At 37.0% G+C, this 25,317-nt stretch overlaps 1 protein-coding gene across 7 annotated transcripts in view; it reads right to left on the bottom strand.

The window, feature by feature from the left end:
* Positions 1 to 3,895: 3,895 nt before the first annotated feature.
* Positions 3,896 to 25,317, bottom strand: part of DOCK11 (dedicator of cytokinesis 11) — a 189,492-nt gene continuing 168,070 nt past the window's right edge. For 5 of the 7 annotated variants that reach the window (XM_082376945.1, XM_082376942.1, XM_082376947.1 and 2 more), the window contains 8 exons: positions 25,168 to 25,290; positions 21,888 to 22,001; positions 21,214 to 21,360; positions 13,141 to 13,351; positions 12,269 to 12,459; positions 11,725 to 11,825; positions 10,324 to 10,462; positions 3,896 to 5,233 (listed from right to left, as the gene is read on the bottom strand). In XM_082376945.1, the coding sequence (XP_082233071.1) occupies positions 5,111 to 5,233; positions 10,324 to 10,462; positions 11,725 to 11,825; positions 12,269 to 12,459; positions 13,141 to 13,351; positions 21,214 to 21,360; positions 21,888 to 22,001; positions 25,168 to 25,290 (1,149 nt within the window). In that variant the 3' untranslated portion in view covers positions 3,896 to 5,110. The remainder of the gene's footprint in view (positions 5,234 to 10,323; positions 10,463 to 11,724; positions 11,826 to 12,268; positions 12,460 to 13,140; positions 13,352 to 21,213; positions 21,361 to 21,887; positions 22,002 to 25,167; positions 25,291 to 25,317) is intronic. The other 2 variants (XM_082376946.1, XM_082376948.1) reach the window with 2 other exon arrangements.

Below are 25,317 nucleotides of genomic sequence, written 5' to 3'. Positions count from 1 at the left end.
GAACAATCGGAAAATGAAATTTAAAAAAAACAACTCCCTTTACAATAGCATTGAAAAGAATAAAATACTAAGGAATAACTTTAACAAAAGAAGTGTAAGACTTCTAAACCGAAAACCACAAAATACTTTTGAAAGAAAGACAACCAAAGCAAATAGAAAAACATCCTACGTTCATGGATTGGGACACTTAATATTGTTAAGGTGGCAATATTCCCCAAATTAAATTACAGATTCACAGCAAATTCTACCAAAATCCCAGCTACTTTGTTTTATTTTTGCAAAAATTGACAATCTGAGTCTAAAATTCATATGGAAATGCAAGGGACCCAGAATATCCAAAACAGTCTTGAAAAAGAATGAGGTTGGAGGACTTGCACTTCCCAACTTAAAAACTTACTACAAAGCTACAGTAATCAAGACAATGCAGTACTGGCATAGGGACAGACATATAGATCAATGGAATAGAACTGAGAGCCCAGAATAAACCTGTACATTTATGGTCAATAGATTTTTGAAAAGGGTGCCAAGACAATTCAATGGGGGAGAATAGTCTTTTCAACAAATGGTACAAAGACAACTGGATATCCACATGCAAAAGAATGAATTTGAACCCCTATCTCACACCATATACAAGACCCAGCTTGAAATGGATCAAAGACCTAAAAGTAAGAGTTAAAACTCCCAAACCTGAAGAAAATGTAGGTATAAATCTCCATGACCTTGGATTAGGCAATGTCTTCTTAGGTACAATATCAAAGCACAAGCGACAAAAGAAAACATAGATAAATTGGACTTCATCAAAATTAAAAACTTTTGTTTCAAAGGACGCCATTACAAAAGTGAAAAGGCAACCCACAGAAATATATGGAAATCATATATCTGCTAAGGAACTTGCATCTAGAACATATAAAGAACTCTTGCAACTCAACAATAAAAAGACAAACCAATGTTTAAAAATGGGTAAAGAATCTGAATAGATATATCTCCAAAGAACATATAAAAATAGTCAACAAACACATGAAAGAATGCTCAACTTCATTAGCCATTTGGGAAATGCAAACAAAAACCCCAATGAGATACCACTTCACACCCACTAGGAAGGTGATAATCAAAGAGGCAGATAATAACAAGTGTTGCTGAGAATATTGAGAAATTGGAATCCTTATTTATTGCTGCTGGGACTGTAAAGTGGTGCAGCTGCTGTGGAAAACAGTCTGGCAGTCCTTCAAAAGGCTAAATGTAGAGTTACCATATGACCCAGTAATTCAACTCCTAGGTGTATGCCCAAGACACATGAAAACATATCCACAGCAAAACTTGTACATGAGTGTTCATAGCAACATTATCAATAATAGCCCCAAAGCAACAATAACCCAAATGTCCATCAACTGATGAACAGATTAAATGTGGTGTATCCATACAAAAGGAATATTATTCAGCTATAAAAAGGAGTGAAATTCTGATACATGCTACAACATGGATGAACGTTGAAAACATTACGCTAAATGAAAGAAGCTAGTCACAAAAGGCCACATATTGTGTGATTCTATTTATATGAAATGTCCAGAATACAAGTCTATAGATACAGAAAGTTGATTACTGATTGTCAGGGGCTGGGGGCTGGTTGGTGGGCAATGGGGAGTGACTGCTAATGTGTATGGGGTTTCTTTTTGGAGTGATGAAAATTTCTAAAATTAATTGTGGTGATGGTTGCACAACTCTGAATATACTAAAAACCCTTGAATTGTGAATTTCAAATGGGTGAATTGTACGGTGTGTGAATTACAGCTCAATAAAGAGGAAAACAGAAGAGAAAAAAGCATGTTGGAAAAAGTTTTAAGATGCCATACACAGAGGCAAAATCTTTGAAGGATTTAGTCACAAGTTCAGTCAGGAGTTGGATAAACATACATATACACTTTTCTTCAAGTAACCATTACGTGGTTTGGGACTAGAAAAAAAGCATTATTGTAACTGGAACCAGATGAACAAAGCACTCTTATTGGCCAAATCCCAGGATAGGGGAATAGCCTTGCTACACAAACCCGCTCCCCATCCCCATCCCTTTTACTCTACTCCTTTCCCTTGTGTTTTTTTTTCCCCCCTGTGTTTTGATAGCTGAAGTAGTATACTGTTAGAACAAGACTGAAGGTAGCCCACCATTTTGTGGGCTACCTGAAATATGAAATATGTGTCTGAAGCCTGAAATATGTGTCTGATTATTAATATTTTCAAGAGTTTGGAAATTTCCTATTATTCCAATACATTGCTCAGGTTCTGCATTTCAGATAAACCAGTATTTATAATCAAAGGCTTAGGTTTTTATTATGCTGACCTATTTAGTTTGTTAATTAACCAGTGAGTCATCTCTAGTTCTATGATACGTTGGTCAAGGTTCCAAGGCTGTTGTTACCACTGCTGCTCTTTGTTTCATTTTTAAAAAGATGTTTACAGTATTTATTATAGGCAGCCAAGTCATATGGTAACAATAACAATCCCATCTATAGACACGATGACATTGGTGCACCGGTTACTTGGAAAACCTGCATGGAATTGCTTACTTTCTCTACGGGTTATCACTGTAGTGATAAACTAACACTACTAATGGTGACTTTATTCACATTTTACAATATGGTCGAAGACTATCAAAACAAGAGCTTCCAGGGGAAATTGGACTCAAGCTTAACTGCAAAATAATCAGTATAGCAGAAATGTACTCTTTGATGTGAATTAATCTGTAGAGGCCAAATCACTTCATGAAATCATTAAACTATATAAACAGTAATACCTAATATATGCAGTGTTTCAAAACACATTTCGCTGGCTTTCTCTAGTCTAGCCCACCTTGTTTTCTGTATATAGCTTTCTGACCTCAGTCTGAAAGTTGGTGAAAAAAAATCTAGTGAAATTGTGCTATGACCCAGAGAACTCACTGGCCACAGGGCACAAAATTATCTTTAACTTTTCCTCTTTTCTCCTTAGCCATCAATAAGTCATGTCCAGTCTTTCCACATAGTATCTCTTGCACTTGTCCTTTCTTCTCCATTCTTATTCACATCTATGGGTTTATGGACTCATAACTAAAAATAACATTTAATCAAGTAATCTCTCTGTTCAAAAACCTTGACTGGCTCCCCCATATTTACTGACTAAAGTCCAAATACTATTAGCCTGGTATTCAAGGCCTTCCAAAATCTAGGTCTGAATTTTCTTTCCACTACTCCCTTGAACAAAACTGGTCTCCTCACCATCCCCTGAACTTCTGCAAATTCTCTTTGCACCTTTGCTCATGATGTTCCTCCTGCCTAGAATACCCTCTCACCTTTGAAAGCCTGTTCAAGGCTTACTTTTGTCCATGAAACCATCCCTGAACATTACAACTCACAGCGGCCTCTCATTCCTTGAATGTGATATGAGCTATGGGCAATGTCTTTCATTTGTCAATGTTCATATACAACTTTTCTTGTCTTATATTGTTAATTCTTGTTTTATTTAATTTTGTGTCTATATTGCCTCCTCAACTAGATTGCAAGTTCCCTGAGGGCAGGGGTCATTTGTTATACTTTAAAAAATTATCCACAGGGCACAATACTGTGCTGGGGGACATGATAGGGACTAGTCATTGACAAAGGAGCACTGAAGTTTCCCCAAGATGCCTCATTCTCAGAAGGCAGCACTCTCTCTAGGTGACGGTTCTTTACATATACATGCCAAATATAATCACTTTAAAGGTGAAACTAACTCTCCAGTTACTCCAAGATATTAAGGAATTACAAACTGCCTCTGAAATTTCTGAATCCCCTATTAAATACAAAATTAACATTTCATAAATAATTTCATGCTCCCCTGAAAGCTTAAAAATGACATGTAAAGAAAAATGGCCAAGCCAGGTGCATAATCTCTAAGATTTACTTGATCACAAAGTATTTAAAAAGCCAAGGCTCCATGCGATCCATTTATATTTCAGTGTCTGTTTCCCCCCCCCCTTTTTTTTTGTCTGTAAAATAAGCTAAACTACATAAGAAAAATAAGTCTAGGACTTAAAGTTTACATGAAAGGCAGCCAAAATTATACGGATAATGCAAGCTAAAAAAGTTCTTTGCATCTTGGTTTCTCCTGAATTATTTAAGTAGTCTGAGGCTTCTTCATAGTTAGAGATGTAATCCTTAGCTAGCAGTTGCTAAATCTGTGGTGGTTATGTATACCGACCCAAGAAACGCTGCAACCATCAAGTTCTATCAAAATGCTTGTCAAACTTGTAAACTGAAGAAAATCATCATTACAAAATCCCTACCCTCAGAATCTGCTGCTAAAGCTTTGAAGTTGCATAGTATGTACTGACTGCAAATCTCAGAGATGTTTTGTTTAGCTTTATAGCTATATAGCCTCAGCTGATGAAGCTCTGGCAACAAACGCTGCTTGCTAGGCAAACCTACGCCACAAAGGAATCCCTCGTCTTGTACGTCAGAGATACCAACTGGAGAACCTAGCATCACTGGATCAAAATTTGAAGGATCGGTAACCCTGGTATTTCTATATATATCCTTTCTTTGTGAAATTTTCCTTTTTAAATAATGCTTTTGTTTCCTTTAGCCCAGTCTTGACCACTGGTAGGCAAGATTTCAAATCATCTCCCCAATTGGAAGTATCCATGTTTTATGGAAATTTTATCAATTTTTTTCCTCCAAGGATTAGTATGATAATAAATTTAGCTTCCTGTCAAGAAAAATGCTAAGTTCAAAGTATTTCCTTCACTTCTAATTACAAATAAGTTTTACCTTTTATTGTGTTCCATTATACAATTTTACACAGTACCATTATTATTTTAAGCAACAATTAAGCAAATCGAATTAATGTTTTTGAGCTCTACTTCTCAGTATATAGATTTACCTAAAAAAGTACAAACCAAGCACAGTGGTGCAATTTTCCAGGCACTTTCAAGTTGCTTAAATATTTACAAATATGTAAGCACCCTGTTTGAAAGCATGAAAATTTTGGTGTCAGGAAGAAAACACTCCATGTATATCAAATCCTTAAATTTTAACATTTGCACAGCTCAAAATATTCCTGAGAAGGTTCATTCTTGTTATCACTTTACATCTGTATGTCCTCATATTTCAGCAGCGTATCTTGGGGAACCATAACCTCTGTCACTCGACGTGCCACTAATTGCACAAAATACATGTAACGTGTTGCTCATCCAGGGAGAATGCATTGTGTCTTCTTGTAATATCTAAAACGAAAGAAGTCTGCATGTTTATCATGAAGTAAAATAGCCACTGCCAAAAAAGTATGTGTATATGAAATCACAGGCATATTTCAATTTATCACTGACACTTAGCTATTTAAAATGACATAAAGCAGAAAGAGCAAAGAGAAACATTACCGACTCAAGTCTTCAAAGCTGTATTACAAAGGCAGCATATCAAAAAAGCAGAAAAGATCTGGTTACTCATTAAGAAAAACAAAAGGCTGTAAAATGCAAAATTCAACAGAAAGTGAGAGGTAATACAATCTCTAAAACAATTTTTTTAACAGATGGTCATAACAATAGTCCTAAACAGTGGACTCTTTGATACAAGTTTATAGATCATCTTCTAAGAGTGGTTCTCAGGATCACTGTGGGACTTTTCAAACATGCAGATACCCATGCTCCTTCCCTGGAGACTTGGGAAATAATATTAAGTGAAGAGAAAATAAGTGAACATTTCTAAATACATACTATAATTATATAAGCTAATTAATACAGAAGACTTTTCTTGGAAATAAACTTCATAAATATAAATTTTATATCCCATAAACATGTAAACATACATATTCATATTAGTATAGATGTTTTAAAAATTATCCACTTTTTTTAAAGATTTTTTTTTGATATGGACCATTTTTAAAGTCTTCATTGAATTTGTTACAGTGTTGCTTCTGTTTTGTGTTTTGTTTTTTTGGCCGCGAGGCATGTGGGATCTTAGCTCCCCGACCAGGGATCAAACCCTCACCCCCTGCATTGGAAGGTAAAGTCTTAACCCCTGGACCGCCAGGGAAGTCCCCAAAATTAACTATTTTGTGTGCTCAAAAGCAACAGAGATCTCATGCATGGATTATATAGAAGAAAAGAATAGCGTACACATCACATCCAACCTCTTTACTATACTGTCCCAATTTAGGTCTCAAGCTTTCAATACTGGGTTCTCAAGTTAGCTCTGAAACTTCAGTATTAAGCCTGCAAATTGGTTTACGGTGGCAGTAATGCGTCATATCATTTGTGTTGCTACAAATCATGTCTTATATAAAGTCCATAATAGAGAAATTTCCTCTTAACAAAAATCATAACTCATGACACTAATCTGAAAGCACAGGAGAGGTTTAAGGGATGATTGATTATCCACAACTGTCAGATGTGACGAGAAAATAGAGCATTCATCATGAACAAAACAGACCAAAAAGACACTACAATGGCCACCACCAACTCTATCTAATTAAGACCTGCAAGTAATAGTTTTAAGGTGATATAAATCCCTTTTAAAAAGTCAAAAGCTTGAAGAAGTTTTTTTTTAAATGATTTTGCTTTTTTTTTGGTAAAGCTATTTTAATTAATTAATTAATTAATTAATTTATGGCTGTGTTGGGTCTTCGTTTCTGTGCAAGGGCTTTCTCTAGTTGCGGCAAGCGGGGGCCACTCTTCATCGCGATGGGCGGGCCTCTCACTATCGCGGCCTCTCTTGTTGCGGAGCACAGGCTCCAGACGCGCAGGCTCAGTAATTGTGGCTCACGGGCCTAGTTGCTCCGTGGCATGTGGGATCTTCCCAGACCAGGGCTCGAACCCATGTCCCCTGCATTGGCAGGCAGATTCTCAACCACTGCGCCACCAGGGAAGCCCTGAAGAAGTTTTTAAAAGGACTTTATATTTTAGTATAGTGTAACAGATTACATTGAAAAGGGCCAAGGATATCCAGGCCGTATCTTTTTGTCAAGTAATCATTTATGGAGCTCATAGATAATTCACATTGCAATGCACAGCTATATTTTATCTTATTTTGTATTATTATGTTTTCCTTTGGGAAATAATATGTCTCAAAGTGTACGACTAAAAAAAGGCTCTCTTTTATATGAGAATCTAATAGGAAATATTGATTTACAAAAATTCACTATAAAGTCAACATTTGCCCAAAGTAAGGCACACCTGAATATGATGCATTATGACAGTACAGCGTGCATAAATATAAACCAATAGAAACTAAGATCTTTCTTGGTTAGCTATCAATATATAATATCAAAGGTCTAAAATATTGGTCCCTAGAACTAAACAAAATAGCCATGGTTCATGGAAATTAAATGAGAGAGACAGGTGGGATATAAGACAGCAGATTTGTAAAATCCATACTTGAGGGTGTTAAAAAAGAGATGAGAGGCCCAAAATGGAGTCACTTGCACTAAGCCCATGTCACCTGAGACTTAATACCTAACCTAATTGCAGTTTCAGCCTTTTCTAGGCAGGTAATCTTAAGCAGTGAAAAAAGTGTGTATACTACCAAATGTAAAATAGATAGCTAGTGGGAAGCAGCCGCATAGCACAGGGAGATCAGCTCGGTGCTTTGTGACCACCTAGAGGGGTGGGATGGGGAGGGTGGGAGGGAGGGAGATGCAAGAGGGAAGAGATATGGGAACATATGTATATGTATAACTGATTCACTTTGTTATAAAGCAGAAACTAACACACCATTGTAAAGCAATTATACTTCAATAAAGATGTTTAAAAAAAAAAAAGTGTGTGTATTACTTTCAGTCTGGAATTACCTGGTCGGCACTAGTGAGGTACTCCATCTGACAGACCCTTACTGTGCCCCGTAGGAAGGTGACCTTGCCTGAGAGAATCAGCTCTTTTCTAGAGTAACTTCCTTGTCCTGCCTCGTTCTACCTGTAAAAGTCTTCCATTTTGTAAAACTCTTCGGAGCTCCTTTCTGTCTGCTAGATGGTATGCTGCCCGACTCATGAATCACCGAATAAAGCCAAGATCTTTAAAATTTACTCAGTTGAACTTTGTTTTTTTTAAACACGGGAAAAAAGAACTTTATAAAACCACTACTCTAAATATCTTGATCACAGTAATAGCAGTAAATTGAATGATTTGCTTTCATTTTGAATAAATTAGAGCTCAATGCTAGGTCATACGGTTGCATGCAAATTATATGACTGTAATATAATACACATTGGCTTAAAATGATGTAATTGTTTTATATCTTTTGTGAAGGAGGAGTTTTTGCTGTTTTTTCCTATGGACTATGGAGAACAAAACCCCATAAACTGGACAGGTTCTAGGAATAAATTATGTGGTCTTATTTGATTCAAGTATACCCCAGAGCAGTGATGGTGAAGTCCCCACTGTACTCAGGGGCTGAGCTTGAGATACAGACAATAAGGGAAGTGGAATGATTCCCTATCTTCCTAGTCCTGATCACCTGGCTGCTTTGGGAAGGAGGCCAAAAAGGGCCTCTGAAAACTGAGCAGCAAAGGTATGCCTTGGAACAGTTTGCACTCACTCCTAAGTGGGCTAACAGAAGTAAAGATGGCAAAAAGAAGAAATAGATCACTGATTCCAGACTCCTCAGGCCAACAAAATTCCCAGCCATGAGAACGGGAGAGTAGGAGACTGGGGTGACTCGTCTCATTGAACAGATGGGATGATGAACGTCTGGCTGACTGGCTTCTCCATACTGAGAAGATGACCATGGTTAGAAAATTAGACTCCTAGTCACTCAGTGCGACCTTGGGCTAATGGTAACTAAATTTCCCATAGTCCTTTCTAAGAGAAAGCATACATGCTAAATTCAGAGAGGTGGAGCCTGGAGTCAACTAGCTTTTGTTTTCCTCGAAACGCCTCTTCTTTCACCCATCATTACACTGCAGATCTTTGGGAACTAACCACTATTTGTAAGTCTATTTGTAAGTACACCCTTTGAGTGATGGTCTCACGCAGGGGAGTGCCAAGCAATCAATGAAATGCAGATACCAGGACAGATGAGGTTCTCCTTTCTGGAACCAGTGTTAAGAATGGGTTCTCTAAAGGGTTGTAGTTATCTTTGTTTCTTTTAAGGAGGCTTAATTTCTTTAAAAAATTGAGAGTGTGAAGAGTTTCTGAAGCAAATATTTATCTTATTGGCTGTTTTCCTTAGTAAGGAAATTAAGGAGACTTTAACGATAAGCTTAATAGGCTCACGCAGTGAGGGACCAGACCATCATGCTGTGACTTTTACAACTGTGTTGAAGATATTAAAATACTTGAGTGACAATCCATGTCTAGAGTGGTTGTAAACACAGATTTCAGGACCCTAATATAGGAATGACATTTACCAGGACAATTCAGGAGTACTCTGGTTTTAGGTAAGTAGGGATATGAAAGTCGTAACTATTTAATTATGACATAATTTGGCTGTAAGTGGTGAGCAGATCTTTGCTTCTATATTTTTCAGACTGTGTTCTACTAAGTTAGCTGTAATTGTCATTAACACTCAGTCATAAATTAAAATGCTAGGTTTTATGAAAATAAAACTAGCTGTATGGGTATTAAGACGATTCCCAAATTTTGGAACTCACCTAAATGATGGTATAGTTGTCCCTTGGTATCCTTGGAGGATTAGTGCCAGGACCACTGCCTCTCGCACCCTCCCCACCACGGATATTAAAATCTGAGGATGCTCAAGTCCCTTACATAAAACGGCATAGTATTTGCATATAACCTATGCACATCCTCCCCGATACCTTAAATCATCTTTAGATTGTTTATAATACCTAATACAGTGTAAATGCTATGTAAATAGTTGCCTATGTGCAGCAAATTCAAGTTTTGCTTTTTGGAACTTTCTGGAATTTTTTTTCAAATATTTTCGATCTGCAGTTGGTTGAATCCATGAATGTGTAACCTGCAGACAGGGAGGGCCACCTGTATCTAGTTTCTTACAGCTAAGACAGGAATATTCATTTAGGGATTCGGCTACTGAGCCATTTCACTTCTCTAGGACCCTTCTTGAGAGATTCTTATCCATGTTCATAGTAGATCAACTCAGACTTGCTCAGCTACTCGCTTCTAATGGCTCTGTGGCACAAAGAACCAAATGATTTATTATCTGAAGCAATTGCTAAAGCAATTGTCAGTAATCGCTTCAAATTTCATTTGTGTTACATCATTTAAATGATTAAAGAAAATATGAGCAAATTTTAAAATAACATACTAATTTCAAGGTAACACATTTCAAACTAATAGATTTGTTAAGTAACTCTTTACGGACCCCAGATCACGTTTTCGTTTTCAACCACCCTAATACTTGCCTGCTCGTGAATAATGTCAGACAATTCTTTTACCATGTCTCTGAAATTTGACTTTAGCCCTTCATGGTACTCAATCTGATCCTCTTTAATTAGCCGCTCGTTTAGTTCCAGTGCAATGCTGCATGCTTGGATGAACTTCCTGTGGATGAAGATCAAAGATAAAGTTTTTGTTGTTTATTCCTCGAAAGTCTCACTGACAATTTAATATTTACTTTAACCATGGCTTGCCTACAAGGAAGATTAGAATCCTATATTTTCTCACTGTGCTTTTGCTAATGCCACCTCCTAAGTCTGAAATATCTTTTTCTTTCTTTTCCATCTTTCTCTTCTGGTTTCTTACCTCCTTCAAAATCCGGCTCAAAACATATACCCTCTAGGAAGCCTACTTGCTCAGTCATTTACTTGATATGATATCAGCTAAAGTTGTGCTAACATTAATTTACATCTGTAGATAATGTCATTTATTCAAAAATAATTTATTTGGTACTAACTATGCACCCAGTACAGTGCTGGGTGCTATAGGCATTAAGTATCTGCCCTGGGCTGGTAGGAGTGGGGACAGAGAGTTGATGAGCTATCATAAAAGCATTTTTCCATCATTTCATGTGTTTATGTTTAATGTCCATAATTAGACTGTAGGTCTTAGGGGACAAAGTACCTCACTGCCCACTTGTTTTGTATCCCTGTCATAGCAACTAGTAGAATCTTTTTATACATGCCAGGCATTAATAAATATTGAATGAATGACTACAGGTTACTCTGTAACGTGAAACAGCTGATAACACAGAGACAGGAAAAGTAAATGAAATAAGTCTGAAGCAAATGAGTGGGTAAGTTATCATCTTTCTCCTTAGTCTATTTTACTCAGCTGTCTCTCTTATTCTGAATGTAAACTCTTTTTATATATGAAACAGATTTTTTCCAATGCAAGACCATTCAGACATGCCCTAGCTTAGAGGGATGCTCAGTCCAGACAAGATATCACATGCCCTAGACCGGAAGAATCCAAGTGGAACTAAGGATGTGGAGAGAAGCAAGCCTATCCAGCCCTTCCTACCCTAAATGGTCTGAAAAGCTGTAACATAAGGTCAGTCAGGCAAAGGAGGGCATCACATAATGAAAGTAGGCTTGTGTTTGTGTCACAATATCCAAAGCAATAAAGTAAGTTGTCATATTTAATGTCTTGGGTCACTAGGACATTGTTAAAGTCCTGCAGCAAGATAGAAATCACACATTTCCTTACTACTTAAAGTACCATCAGAAGGTCACTTAAATGTTGTGAAAGAGAACAGAGAATGTCCTTTTTTGGAGGGACATTATTTGGTGAATATTTTGGCTTCTTTTAAGAAGAAAATGGAGTAAAAGAATAGAGGAGTAATCTGAAAACTACAAAGCACTTACCTAAACATGTCTTTCAACTCATTTACTTTCTTAGGTGGATACTTGCTAGCTTGACTGTCATTTAAGAAAGCCCTTGCATATGCTAACGGACCTGCATTTACCTAAATTACAAAAGGAGAAAAACGAGAGTTGTTAGAATACAACCAAAAAGTAATTTTTGCAATTCTATTTTTAAAGAAAACCAATATGTTAAAAATCCACATCTGAGAAACATATTTACTATTCTTACTATAAATTTATTTGAAAAAGATTAACTAAAGCAAATCATCTGCAAAGATGATATTCTAATAGGTTAGTTAATGATTTCTGATACGTAAATATAGGGCTTGGCTATAGTCAGAGGGATTTATGTTAAAGTCCTCTGACATAACACAAAATTTATAGAAATTGAACATAATTTCTTTATTAACTTAATAAAAAATGTACAGGTTTTTGCACTCAGTAAGAGTATAACAGACAATTACAATTAATGCTTGCTCTGTGCCCTTATGAAAGCAAGAGGAACGTCAAGAAACATTTAATACATGTTTAGCAACCAACATACCTGCACTGAAACACAGCCCTGCAATTTAAGTTGGAGCTGAATCATGTCCACGTCAGCAGAAGAGCAAAGCTTTTGCAGCTCTGCAGTTTTATCTTTTATTTCATCAGTAGCAACATCAATTGGCTTTAAATTAATCTGCTGTTCATAGTTTATAGGGATCCTCTTCTTCACATATGGAAATGAGTTTGAAGCTATTAAATGTTAAGATTGAACAAATGAGTTTTTAAGACAGTAAATCAAACAGGCAAATTAAAGAAAAAAATCTATTGTGCTTAATTCTCCCCATGCTTTGTCTGGAAAATACCTTAGGGACCAGATTGGCGCCTTATTACTTCAGGATTGAGGGAGAAATTCTCTTTATGAGACAACTCAGAGCAATCATGAATTACATACGGGAAACCAATGGTTTATAACATAGCCATGTTTGTGCAAGCTAGTGACTGAACAGCAGAACAATGAATGATTAAAGTTTCAGTTACATTTTCCTGCTGACCAGCTGCTGCTTGTGTGTATCAAAAAAATGACCATGTCAGGGGCTTCCCTGGTGGCGCAGTGGTTGAGACTCTGCCTGCTAATGCAGGGGACATGGGTTCGAGCCCTGGTCTGGGAAGATCCCACATGCCGCGGAGCAACTAGGCCCGTGAGCCACAACTACTGAGCCTGTGCGTCTGGAGCCTGTGCTCCGCAACAAGAGAGGCCGCGATAATGAGAGGCGCGCCCATCGCGATGAAGAGTGGCCCCCGCTTGCTGCAACTACAGAAAGCCCTTGCACAGAAACGAAGACCCAACGCAGCCAAAAATATATAAATAAATTAATTAATTAAAAAAAAATGACCATGTCAAACAAAGAAGTTATGCCAAGTCCCACTTACTAGTCAAGATCGTACGGCGTTTGCACTGTTCTTCTATACAGCCTTGCTTTTTGCCTGATAATGTATAAGGAGCCTCAAAAACAAATCTGTTGATATTATGGTTTCTTTCAAACTCAGTTTTTCTTTCTGTGAGTTCTTTGTCATCAAAGTAGGGCTTCACATAAGTGACTTGGATATGAGCATATTTGGGATCAAGCTCTTTGACATTTACCTGTAAGGTAAGAAAGTTTTGTTTTTTATTCAATATATGGGAAAAGGGGGTACAGGTAAGCTACTAACTCCTCTGAAATCAATTGAGGACCACTGTCGCTGAATACACTGAGTTGAATACACACCTGGAAGAGGTCTTTGCTCTTTTTTCAAGGATCGTTTCCTTCTGATTATTAAGTTACAGAAACCTATTTGGAGATTACAGAAATGCAGGCAGAAAATAAAAACTGTAATGCTACCACTCAGCAATGACCATTATTCATATTTTCATATATTTCCTTCCAATCTCTTCTCTATGCACATGTATTTACAAACCTGAGATCATGCTGAACATTGTTTTATAATCTGATTTCCTAAAAATATATTAAAGTGGCTCAACTGCATATTTGAATTCCACCTCAATAAAATATATATTATAGAGAGGATTCTGAGAAGATGGCAGAGCACCAGAAATCTATCTTCCTACAGAGACAACAGTTACACTGGCAGAATCTATCTGATGTAACTATTTTGGAACTCTGCAGTCTATTGAAGACTTGCAACTTCCAGGGGAGGACCTGGGCAGGAAATTACCTTAATTTTGATTTTGGTCAATTTTAGCTCTTGGCACAATGGCCGCTATCTGTACCTCACCCCTCAAGTACCATGGCAGGCAGTGGTGCACATGTTCTTGGAACAGCTTGCGGGAGCCAGGATGAACAAGAAGGACCCTGTCTTCCAAATATTGGGGATCTGTGCTACGACTCCTGATTGCTGCTTCTGATCACAGGGGGGCAGTCAAAGAGGCCATGGCCATTACTGTAGCACCTCTTCCCATTGTTGCAAGGCCCTCCCCCTCTGGCTGAAGTGACTTCCAGGGGATTTAAAGGACCGGTACCTTTTCTCCCCCCCTCCCTTCATTTTCCTCTCTTTCCCCTCTTGGGAGCCAGACACTGGCGACTAGGGCGTTCAAAAGCAACTGCATATATGAAGGAAACTAGAAAGTCACTGCACATGCTCAGGGGAAGGCACAGGCTAAGGAAAGACCTGATAAGTCCCCAAGTTTACACCTCAGGTTTATCCCTGGCACAGAGACAGCTTACAACAATTAAAAACAAAACCAAAACCCAGCAAACTCTGGGACAGAGAGAGAGAGAATCTGATTTCCAGAGTGATCATGTTATTAAATTCAAATGTTCAGTTTTCAACAAAAAAAGAATCACAAGGCATACAAAGAAACAGGAAAGTATGGCCCATTCAAACGAGAAATAAACCAATAGAAACTGTCCCTGAAGAAGACCTGACAGCAGATCTCCTAGAAAAAGACTTTAAAACAACAGTCTCGATGCTAAAAGAACTAAAGGAAGTTATGGAAAAAGTCAAGAAAATGATGTATGAACAAAATGTCAATATCAATAAAGAGGTAAAAAATCTAAAAAGAAACCAAAAATTTTTTTCAGAGCTGAAAAATATAATAACTGAAATGAAAATTCACCAGAGGGATTCAAAGGCAAATTTCAGCAGGCAGAAGTAATAGTCAGTAAACTTGAAGACAGGACAATGGAAATTATCAATCAGAGTAACACAAAGGAAAAAAAAACTAAAGAAGAGTGACAGAGCCTTAAGGAACCTGTTGAACATCATCCAGCAGACGAACATACCCATTGTGGGAGTCCTTGAAGGAGAAAAGAGAGAGAAAAGGACAGAGAGAATATTTGAAGAAATAATGGGTGAAAACTTCCCAAATCTGATGAAAGACAGGAAGCTCAACAAACTCCAAGCAGGGTAACTCAAAGAGACCCACACTGAGACATATTAAAATCAGAATGTCAAAAGCCAAAGACAAAGAGAATTTTGAAAGAAGCAAGAGATAAATGACTTGTCACACACGAGGGATCCTCAATAAGATTATCAAATTTCTCATCAGAAACTTTGGAGGCCAGAAGCCAGTGGACTGATATATTCAAAGTGCTAAAGAAAAAAAAATCTATCAACCAAGAATCCTATATCTGGCAAAACTATCCTTAAAAGTGAGGGAGAGGGACAACTTCCCTGGTTGTGCAGTGGTTAAGAATCCACCTGCCAATGCAGGGGACACGGGTTCGAGTCCTGGTCCGGGAAGATCCCACATGCTGTGGAGCAACTAAGCCTGTGCACCACAACTACTGAGCCTGCGCTCTAGAGCCCGCGCGCCACAACTACTGAAGCCCATGTGCCCTACAGCCCACATGCCACAAATACTGAGCCTGCGTGCTGCAACTACTGAAGCCCGTGTGCCTAGAGTCCACGCTCCGCAATAAGAGAAGCCACCGCAAGGAAAAGCCCACACACTGCAATGAAGAGTAGGCCCCGCTCGCCGCAACTACAGAAAAGTCCGTGTATAGCAATGAAGACCCAATGCAGCCGAAAATAAATAAAATTTAAAAAGAGAGAATGTGATTAAAAAAAAAAAAAAAAAACACTGCCAAAAAAATCAACTGAATACAAAAGAAGATAGTAATGCAGGAAATGAGAGACAAAAAAGCTATAAGGCACACAGAAAACATAGCAGAGTGACAGAAGTAAAGTCCCTCCTTATTAATTAGTAATTAATTTAAATATAAATGGGTTAAATTCTGTAAACAAAAGGCAGAGATTGGGAGAATGGATTAAAAAAAAAAAACATGATCCAACTATATGCTGTCTGTAAGAGACTCACTTTAGCTCCAAAGACACACAAAGGCTGAATGTGAAAGAATGGAAAAAGATATACCATCCAAATAGTAATCAAAAGAGAGCAGGGGTAAAGATACTAATATTGGACAAAATAGACTTTAAATTTAAAAAGGTTACAAGCGACAAAGGAGGACATTATATATTGATAAAAGGTTCAATACAGCAAGAAGATAAAACAATTATAAACATCTACACACCTAATAACAGATCATCAAAATATATGAAGCAAAAATCGATAGAACTGAAGGGAGAAATAATAAATAGTTCTACAATAATAGTTGGTGAATTTAATACCTCAATCTTAATACTGGATAGAACAATCATGCAGAAGGTAAGTAAGGACATAGATGACTTGAATAACACAATAATTTACCTAGACCTAACAGACATATATAGAAAACTCTACCCAACAACAGAATACACATTCTTCTCAAGTGCACATGGGACATTTTCCAGGATAGACTATATGTTAAGCCACAAATAAGTCTCAATAGGTTTATAAAGACAGATATCATACAAAGTATCTTCTCTGACCACAATGGGATGAAGTTCGAAATCAGTAACAGAAGTAAAATTAGAAACTTCACAAATTGGTGGAAATTAAACAACATATTCTTTAAAGAAATCAATGGATCAAAGAAGAAATCACAAGGGAAGTTAGAAAATACTTAGGTATTAATGAAAATGAAATCACAACATACCAAAACTTATGGGACACAGCAAAAGCAGTGCTTCAGAGGAGGGGGGGAATTTATAGCTATAACATTTAACATTAAAAAACAGGAAAGGTCTCAAATCAACAACCTAATTTTACAACTTAAGGAACTAGAAAGAGAAGAACAACTAAACTCAAAGCTAGCAGAAGGAAGGAAATAATAAAGATCAGAGTACAGATAAATGGAATAGAGAATAGAAAAATAACAGAGAAAATCGATGAAACCAAAAGTTGGCTCTTCGAAAAGATCAACAAGATTGACAACCCTTTAACTAAACAGACCAGAAAGAAAGAGAGAACACTCAAATTACTAAAATCAGAAGTGAAAACGAGGACATTACTACCAATCCTACAGAAATAAAAAGGATTATAAGAGAGTACTATGAGCAAGTATATGCCAACAAATTAGAAAACCTAGATGAAATGTGAAATGAACAAATTCCTAGAAACACAAAGCCTACCAAGACTAAACCATGAAGGAATAGGGAAATCTGAATAGATCTTCAGTAAGGAAACTGAATCAGTAATACAAAATATCCTGGGCTTCCCTGGTGGCGCAGTGGTTGGGAGTCTGCCTGCCAATGCAGGGGACACGGGTTCGAGCCCTGGTCTGGGAAGATCCCACATGCCGCGGAGCGGCTGTGCCCGTGAGCCACAGCTGCTGAGCCTGCGTGTCTGGAGCCTGTGCCCCGCGGCAGGGGGGGCCGCGATAGTGAGGGGCCCGCGCACCGCGATGAAGAGCGGTCCCCGCACCGCGATGAGGAGTGGCTCTCGCTTGCCGCAACTGGAGAAAGCCCTCGCACGAACCGAAGACCCAGCACAGTCAAAAATAAATAAAATAAATAAATAAATAAAGTAGCTATAAGAGCACCCAAGCCCTTACATTAAAAAAAAAAAAAAAAAAAAAAATCCTGACAGAGAGAAGCTCTGGACTTGGTATCATCACTGGTGAAGTCTCCCAAATATTTAAAGGAGAACTAACACCAAGTATTCTCCAAATTTTCCAAAAAAGTGAAGAGAAAGAAACACTCCCTAACTTATTCTATGAGGTCAGCAATACTCTGATTACCAAAGCCAGACAAAGACAGCACAAGAAAACTACAGACCGATATCCCTTATGAACACTGATGCAAAAGTTCTCAACAGAATACTAGCAAACTGAATTTAGCAGCATATTAAAAGGATTGTACATGATGACCAAGTGGGATTTATTCCTGGAATACAAGGATGGTTCAACATATGAAAATTGATCAATGTACTATTGATACACTGCATTAACAGAATGAAGGGGAAAAAAACCACATGATCATCTCAATCGATGCAGAAAAAGCATTTGACAAAATTCAACACCCTTTCATAATAAAAACACTCAATAAAGTAGGAATAGAAGGAAATGTCTACAATCTGATCAAGGGCCACTGTGAAAAACCTATAGCAAACATTACATTCAATGGTGAAAGGCTGAAAGCTTTTCCTCTAAGATGAGGAACAAGGCAAGGATGCCCATTTCACCACTTCTACGCAACATGGTGTTGGAAGCACCACTGAATTGTACACTTAAAAATGGTTAACATATAAATGTTATGTTATGTGTATTTTACCACAATAAAAAAGATAGTTATCACAGTTCTATATTATAGTCATTGACATGACTTTTAATGGATGGATATGGATAAGCATGATTTATTAGATCAGTCCCTCATTGATAGACTCAGGTTGTTTTCCAACATTTTGCTATTATAAATAATGCTCCAATGAACATCCTTGTATTTAAAACTGTGTACATTTTTTTCTGATTTATTCCTTAGGAAAAATTTTTAGATGAGAAGTTGCTTAGTTAAAAGATTTACATGGTTTTAGGAATTTTGATACATACTACCCAACTACCCTATAGAAAAGATTACAATTCGTACATCCACAAGCAGTATTTGACATTGTAAGAGTGGGTACTCTTGATTGCATTAAGCCTATTCTATGGAGGAAGGGGACCACAGGAAAGCAGAATCGTTCTATTTCAGAGACATAAAATTATAATAGTTACAGACCATTACATAAAGAGTCTAAATTCCACGTTAAGAAGCTATGCTGCAGTCTCTCCATTAACTCCAGATGATTCCCAGGACCCTCTTCTTTCAGTGTTCTCCCAACTAAATTTGACTTGTGCCTTGGGTGTTGGTGACACTGTCAATATCCTTGCAATTTATCATAGTCAGGCCTTTTTGTGTTTAGCATAGGAAAAAATGAAACAAACCAAAAAAACAACAAAAACCTCCCAAGAAACAGTCCCTACATCCTTTTTTTCTCCTCCACATATACAGGAGCATAGACAAGGGAAAGTTTCTTAGCAACTTTTAAAACTTCTCCAAACCCATTCTACTTGTTATTACATAAAAATCTAAAAGCCTAAATCTAGAAATCCTTTCTTTCTTTCCCATTAAAAAGCTAGATTTCTCCAGAGAAACTCAGGTGAGGTTAATTATCTGGCTAAGACAAGACATAGAAGGAAAATAAAAAAGAGGTCAAGACTGATTCTGACCTTATAAAATAAACTATGTATATGGTAAACATTCAAACAGTACATGAGAGTATATATGAAAAGTAAAAAAAAGTCTTTCTTCCCACATAAGACTCTAGTCTCTCTCCTCAGGGATAACCATGGTTAACAATTTTGTATGTATCATTCCAGAAATTTCCTAAGCATAAACAAGTGAGTATATGTGAATATCAATTTTCACAAATGTAATCATCCTATCCATAATGTTCTGTGCCTCACCTTTTTTCTCTCAATAATATATCTTGATAGGTATATCAATACTTATCAGTTTTTTAATGCTTAGGATACTATATCCATTATATGGGGGTAGTACCACTTCCTTAACCATATGGATATTAGATTGTTTCCAGGTTTTTGTTATATAAACTTTGCAGCAATAAACACCTTTAAACATACATGTTTATGTGTATATATCTATCTACAAGATAAAATGATAAATGTGAAGTTACTGGGTCCAAGGAAAGATACATTTAAAATACTGGAAAATATTGCCCAACTGTTTTTCACATTGTTTGTGCCCTTAAGCAGATTTTGTTCTTTGGCAAGTAAAAGAGTGTTTTTAATTTTTAATTTCACATATTAAGAAAGAAATAAGGATTTTAAAAGTAGCAACTGCTTATTATATCTGTTGCCTATGAAGAATGACTAAAATATTGTGCATAAAAATAATGTCAGGAGTCCAGCTGCCTGATGGTGGTTTGTCATTAGTGCTTGTTGGCCAGGTTTTCAGAGGCAGAAGAAAGTAGAAAACCGCATGTTGTTCTGCAAGCCTGGCTTTCTATTAACTTTCCATTTATAGTATCAGTAGTATGGCAGCAAGCCTAAAACTTTCTGGCTACAAGGAGATAAAATTTTCTGTTGTCTTAATTCAATAAAACAACGCAAAATAGTGAAATGGATCAGAAGTAGAGAGGTTCTGCCAAATATTCATGAATTTTGAACCTATCAGCACATCTATTTTTAAATGTCGAAGGCATATGCTTAAGATAAAATCATCTCCATGAGATATAGGTAAGTACAAAGTGAAGAGATCATTTTCACAGTAGAAAATGAAGTGTCTTTACTATTGCCACAGGCTTTTCACTCCGGCAATGCTGCTTGTTAGCTATTAAGTGCTTTGCGTAGCACCATGCAATCATAGTCACGCAGTAAATATTTCTGGGGCCTACAGATCCTGCACTGTATAGGTCCTTCCTACCTGAAAAATCAGCTCTCATCCTGTACATACCCATGGTAACTAAGGACAGTCAGGCATTCCTATTGTGCCTTCCCGCAATTCTGTCTATAGGGAACTATGCGTTTCTAGGAAAGAGCCTCTCTTGCTGGAACCTTTCTCATCCTTGCCTTGGCAGGGCTAGTGGGATGGATAATCTTTAGATCAAGGCCCAAGGCATCTCTCCTAAACCTACATCACTGCGAATGTAACTAGTGAACTAAGGATATCTTAGAGTAAAATGTGTGTCCTAAGATGATTTTAATCATAAAGTATGAAATTGACAATCATGATGCACAACAGCATTCACAATAATAGCTAAACTTTATTGAGCGTGCCAGCTTCTATTATTATTAGTGAATGCTTTTTTACATACCAGGAACTCTAATCACTTTCCATATATTAACTCATTTAATTCGTACAACAACTCCATGAGGAAGGCACTATTATTAACTTCATTTTACTAATGAGAACAATGAGGCACAGAGAGGTTAAGTAACTTCCCCATGGTCACACAGCTAGCAAGTGGCAGAGAATGGAGATTTGAATCCTTCTTTCTGATTCCAAAGCCCCTGTCCTTTCTTTCACAATCTGGAAAGGCTCTATTTCCCATGCCTCTCCTCCACTAGCTAAAAAAGGAAAAAGTCAGAAGCAACGTACCATGCCTGGAACCAATAAATATGTTACCTTGTCTGAATCCTGAATTATTTTGACATTCTCTGTACCAAATTTTTCACCATAAAGTTTAACAAGTCTCAGGGAAATCTCCGAGAGGCCAGTGAGCTTTGGCTCTTTATAGATGTACTCCTTTCCATCCTCTTCTTCAAAAAAAGACTATTATAAAGTTAAACATACAATAATTTATAAATAATATGAGCAAACAAAGCATTTACAGAAAATCTACTAAATAATTAGCAATAATGTATTTGAAATAGATTTTAAATAATAGTACTAAAAGTCACATGCATATATTTTAACTGAAATAAACGAGAATTTTCAAACTCACAGTCATATGAGCATATTATTGGCCTGAAGATTTCCACACTCGATTTTTTCATCGCCTGCATACTTACCTGATTTTTATTGCAAACCTTTCAGTGCTAGATATTAAATATACATTTAAGAAGCTTAACAAAAAATGAAACTGAAGGAAACATTCAAATCTTATATGTTGTACTCTGACCTAGTGGATTTAGATATGGGAACCAAAGTGAACTTTATACTTACAAACGAGGCTTCCTGCTGTTGTGACAGGTGCTCTATCTAGACAGAATCCTAGAACCAATAACTGCTGCTACAGTAATCATTCAAAGGTGAATGTTTAAAAAGGAAAACAACTTTATGAACTAAAGTATACTTACTTGGCCATAAAAGGCAACTCTGAAGAAAGTGCCTAAAAGTCTTTTTTTTGTGTGCATAACCTCCAAAATTTTTGTGTAAGCTCCATGAAGAGTTCTATAAACTTGAGTAAGTTTCTGAAAAAATGAGAATAAACAAAATAGCTTTGTTTTTTGGTTAGTTACTAAATGTCTAAGATAAATGCATAGGAAAAAAAAAGCAACACTATTTCCTTTTCAAAATGGTTTTGGTGGGGTCATTCACACTCCCCTCCCCCATGGTCATTATTAGACAAAACTCCTTAACAACTTTAGGTCGTAGGGTAGAGCTTAAAATGGTCAAATAACACTGTATTTCTAAATATCATGTTTCATTTCATTCATATCTCAATGGTAGTGTATAATTTAAAAATACTGTGTTATTGACTACTTTTTTCTTATGTCTGAATTATTTTAACTGAAAGATAAGCAAAATGCTTTGCTTGAGCTCTTAGGTGGAGAGATGAGAATAAACAATCCATGCGAACAATTTTGGAGAAGAAAATAAAATTCAGACACAAAAATAATAGTATAAACCTGACTGAGGACTCCTTTTATACAGGTTCACAGACATTTTCAAAGAATATATTCTTCTACACATCCAGAAAAAGGGAGCATGCTGTGCTAAGAACATTATCAAGAATGTGAAAAGACAACCTACAGAACAGGAGAAAATATTTGTAAACCACAGATCTGATAAGTTTTCATATCCAGAAAATATAAAGAACTCCCACAATCCAACAACAAAAAGACAAATAACCTAATTTAAAAGTGAGCAAAGGACTTGAATAGACATTTCTCCAAAGAATATATATAAACGGCCAACAAGGACATGAAAAGATGTTCAAAATCACTGCTCATTAGGAAATACAAATCAAAACCACAATGTGACCCCACTTCACATCCACTAGGATGGCTGTAATAAGAAACCAAAAATAAGTGTTGATCAGGATGTGGAATGTGTACACTGCTGGTGGGAGTGTAAAAGGGAAAACAATCTGGTGGTTACTCAAAAGTTATACATGGAGTTACCCTATGATCCAGCAATTCCCCTGTTAGGTATATATCCAAGATAAATGAAAACACACCCAGGGCTTCCCTGGTGGCGTAGTGGTTAAGAATCCGCCTGCCAATGCAGAGGACACGGGTTCGTGCCCTGGTCCGGGAAGATCCCACATGCCACGAAGCAACTAAGTCCATGTGCCACAACTACTGAGCCTGTGCTCTAGAGCCCGCGAGCCACAACTGCTGAGCCCATGTGCCACAACTACTGAAGCCTGCGCGCCTAGAGACCGTGCTCCGCAACAAGAGAAGCCATGGCAATGAGAAGCCTGTGCACTGCAACAAAGAGTAGCCCCTGCTTGCCACAACTAGAGAAAGCCCACGCACAGCAACAAAGACCCAACGCAGCCAAAAAAAATAAATAAAATAGATAAATTTATATATAAAAAAAGAAAACATACCCATACAGAAACTTATACATAACTGTTTACAACAGCACTATTCGTAATAGCCAAAATGGGGAAACAACCCAAATGGATAAACAAATTGTGGTATATCCATACCATGAAATATCATTCCGCCATAAAAAGGAATGAAGTTCTGATACATGCTACAACCTGGATGAATCTCTAAATATTATGCTAAGTGAAAGAAGCCAGAAACAAAAGGTCACATCTTGTATTAATTTTTTTTATGACACATCCAGAATAGGCAAATCCATAGACAGAAAGCAGGTTAATGGTTTCCAGAGGGTGGGGCATAGGGTGGAGAGTGATTACTAAAGGATATGGAGTTTTTTTCTGCGGTGATAAAAATGTTTTGAAACTAGAGAGAGGTGGTGAGAGCGTAACGTTAAGAATGCACTAAATGCCACTGAATTGCACACCAGAATATGGTCAATTGTATGTTAGTGAATTTCACTTCAATAAAAAAAGGGGAGCACAGAAGCAGACATCCTTTCTCTAAAATTCTTTCCATATTATTTTCTGCAGTTGAGCTCAATTTGAGGGAAGTTTTCCTTACCTTTATGGCTGCCACCTCTGACACTTTTCAGCCTATCCCATAAAGATACACTGAAAAATTACTTCATCTCATTCAGAACACTAGGGGATCTATACAGACCCTTGCACCCCTACAAGGGAATAGGAGTAGTTCCCCTATAGAACGTATTGTTTCCTTTAATGTGTAGGGAAGATATATTTTTCTTTTTTCCCTATTAGTCAATTGAGTAGCAAAATGTTCCCTGGGTTTCTAATATCCTGATCTTCAACCTAAGAGTAAGAGAGTGGGTATTTTGAAACTTTTACAAAGGTTCTTAGGATGTAATGCTTTGATAGAAAGCTCAATGCCAATTCTTGTCTTGTCTCATAGGCTATTCTTTGTCATCTGTATGACTTAGATTTAATTATTTAACTCTTGCTTTTTAATATAATCACTTGAACTCCTCTATGATTTTTCAGGCATGCCCCATATACACCAAAAGCATGGCAAAGAGAGAAAGACCCAGAACCTAGGAAGAAAAAGTGAGTTTGATCAGAGCCAGTTTGGAACAGAGATTAGAACACTACACAGATGATATTAAATGTATGTTTTCACTCTTGGAAACTTCTTCAACAATGAAAGACTACTTGGTATATTTAAGGATAAACTGCTTTGCTTTTTAAAAAAAATGGCTTGAATCCTAAATCATCCCTTCCCAGCATAGTAAGGGTAGAAAATTATGATATGGACTTAGAGACCTGAATATAAAAAATTCCTGATCGGTGCTGGTGGCAACAGCTGCTCATTATAATACTATTCTTTATTAACTACCCTTTATCAACAGCTTTATCTGGCAGAATAAATTGGAAAAACTCCTCACAATAGGGTTATTACTAGTGACATTATCTCCCCTACTGTCATCTGCCAGCACCTTTAGTCTCACCTTCAAATTGCAAAGAATAGAATCATGCCTATCACCCTCCCCGGGCAACATGGAAATCCAATAGCTTTTTTTAGTGAAGGTTTAGTGAAGACAACGTTGATTGTTTTCTGCCATGAGTGGAGGAGGAGAGATTGCTAGATAAAAATGTTTTGTGAACCACTGGTATAATGTAAATTTCAATTTATATCTTAAATGTTTGGTCCTTAATTTTATTTGGAAAATTTATATGAATATGAGGTAGGATTGTAATTTTAGGACCTCCTAGCATTTTTTAAGGATAGTAACTTAAGACCAAAATAAAACATATAGGCCAATGATGCAAATGTTTAAATTACCTACCTCGAATTCTCGACGTTTCTCATAAATTGGAATGATCAACTTGGAAATTTCAGAAATTACTTCATAACGTTCTGCTTTCCATAAGCCATCCACACATTGTTCTAGCAACTCCAGCAAAACTTCCTGCATTGAGAGAAAACTGCAATCAGG

This window comes from Balaenoptera borealis (assembly GCF_965194805.1).
Source record: "Balaenoptera borealis genome assembly, chromosome: X".
NCBI classification, from domain to species: domain Eukaryota; kingdom Metazoa; phylum Chordata; class Mammalia; order Artiodactyla; family Balaenopteridae; genus Balaenoptera; species Balaenoptera borealis.
The sequence above is the reverse complement of the archived record's forward strand: the minus strand, read 5'-3'. Positions and strand labels throughout refer to the sequence as shown.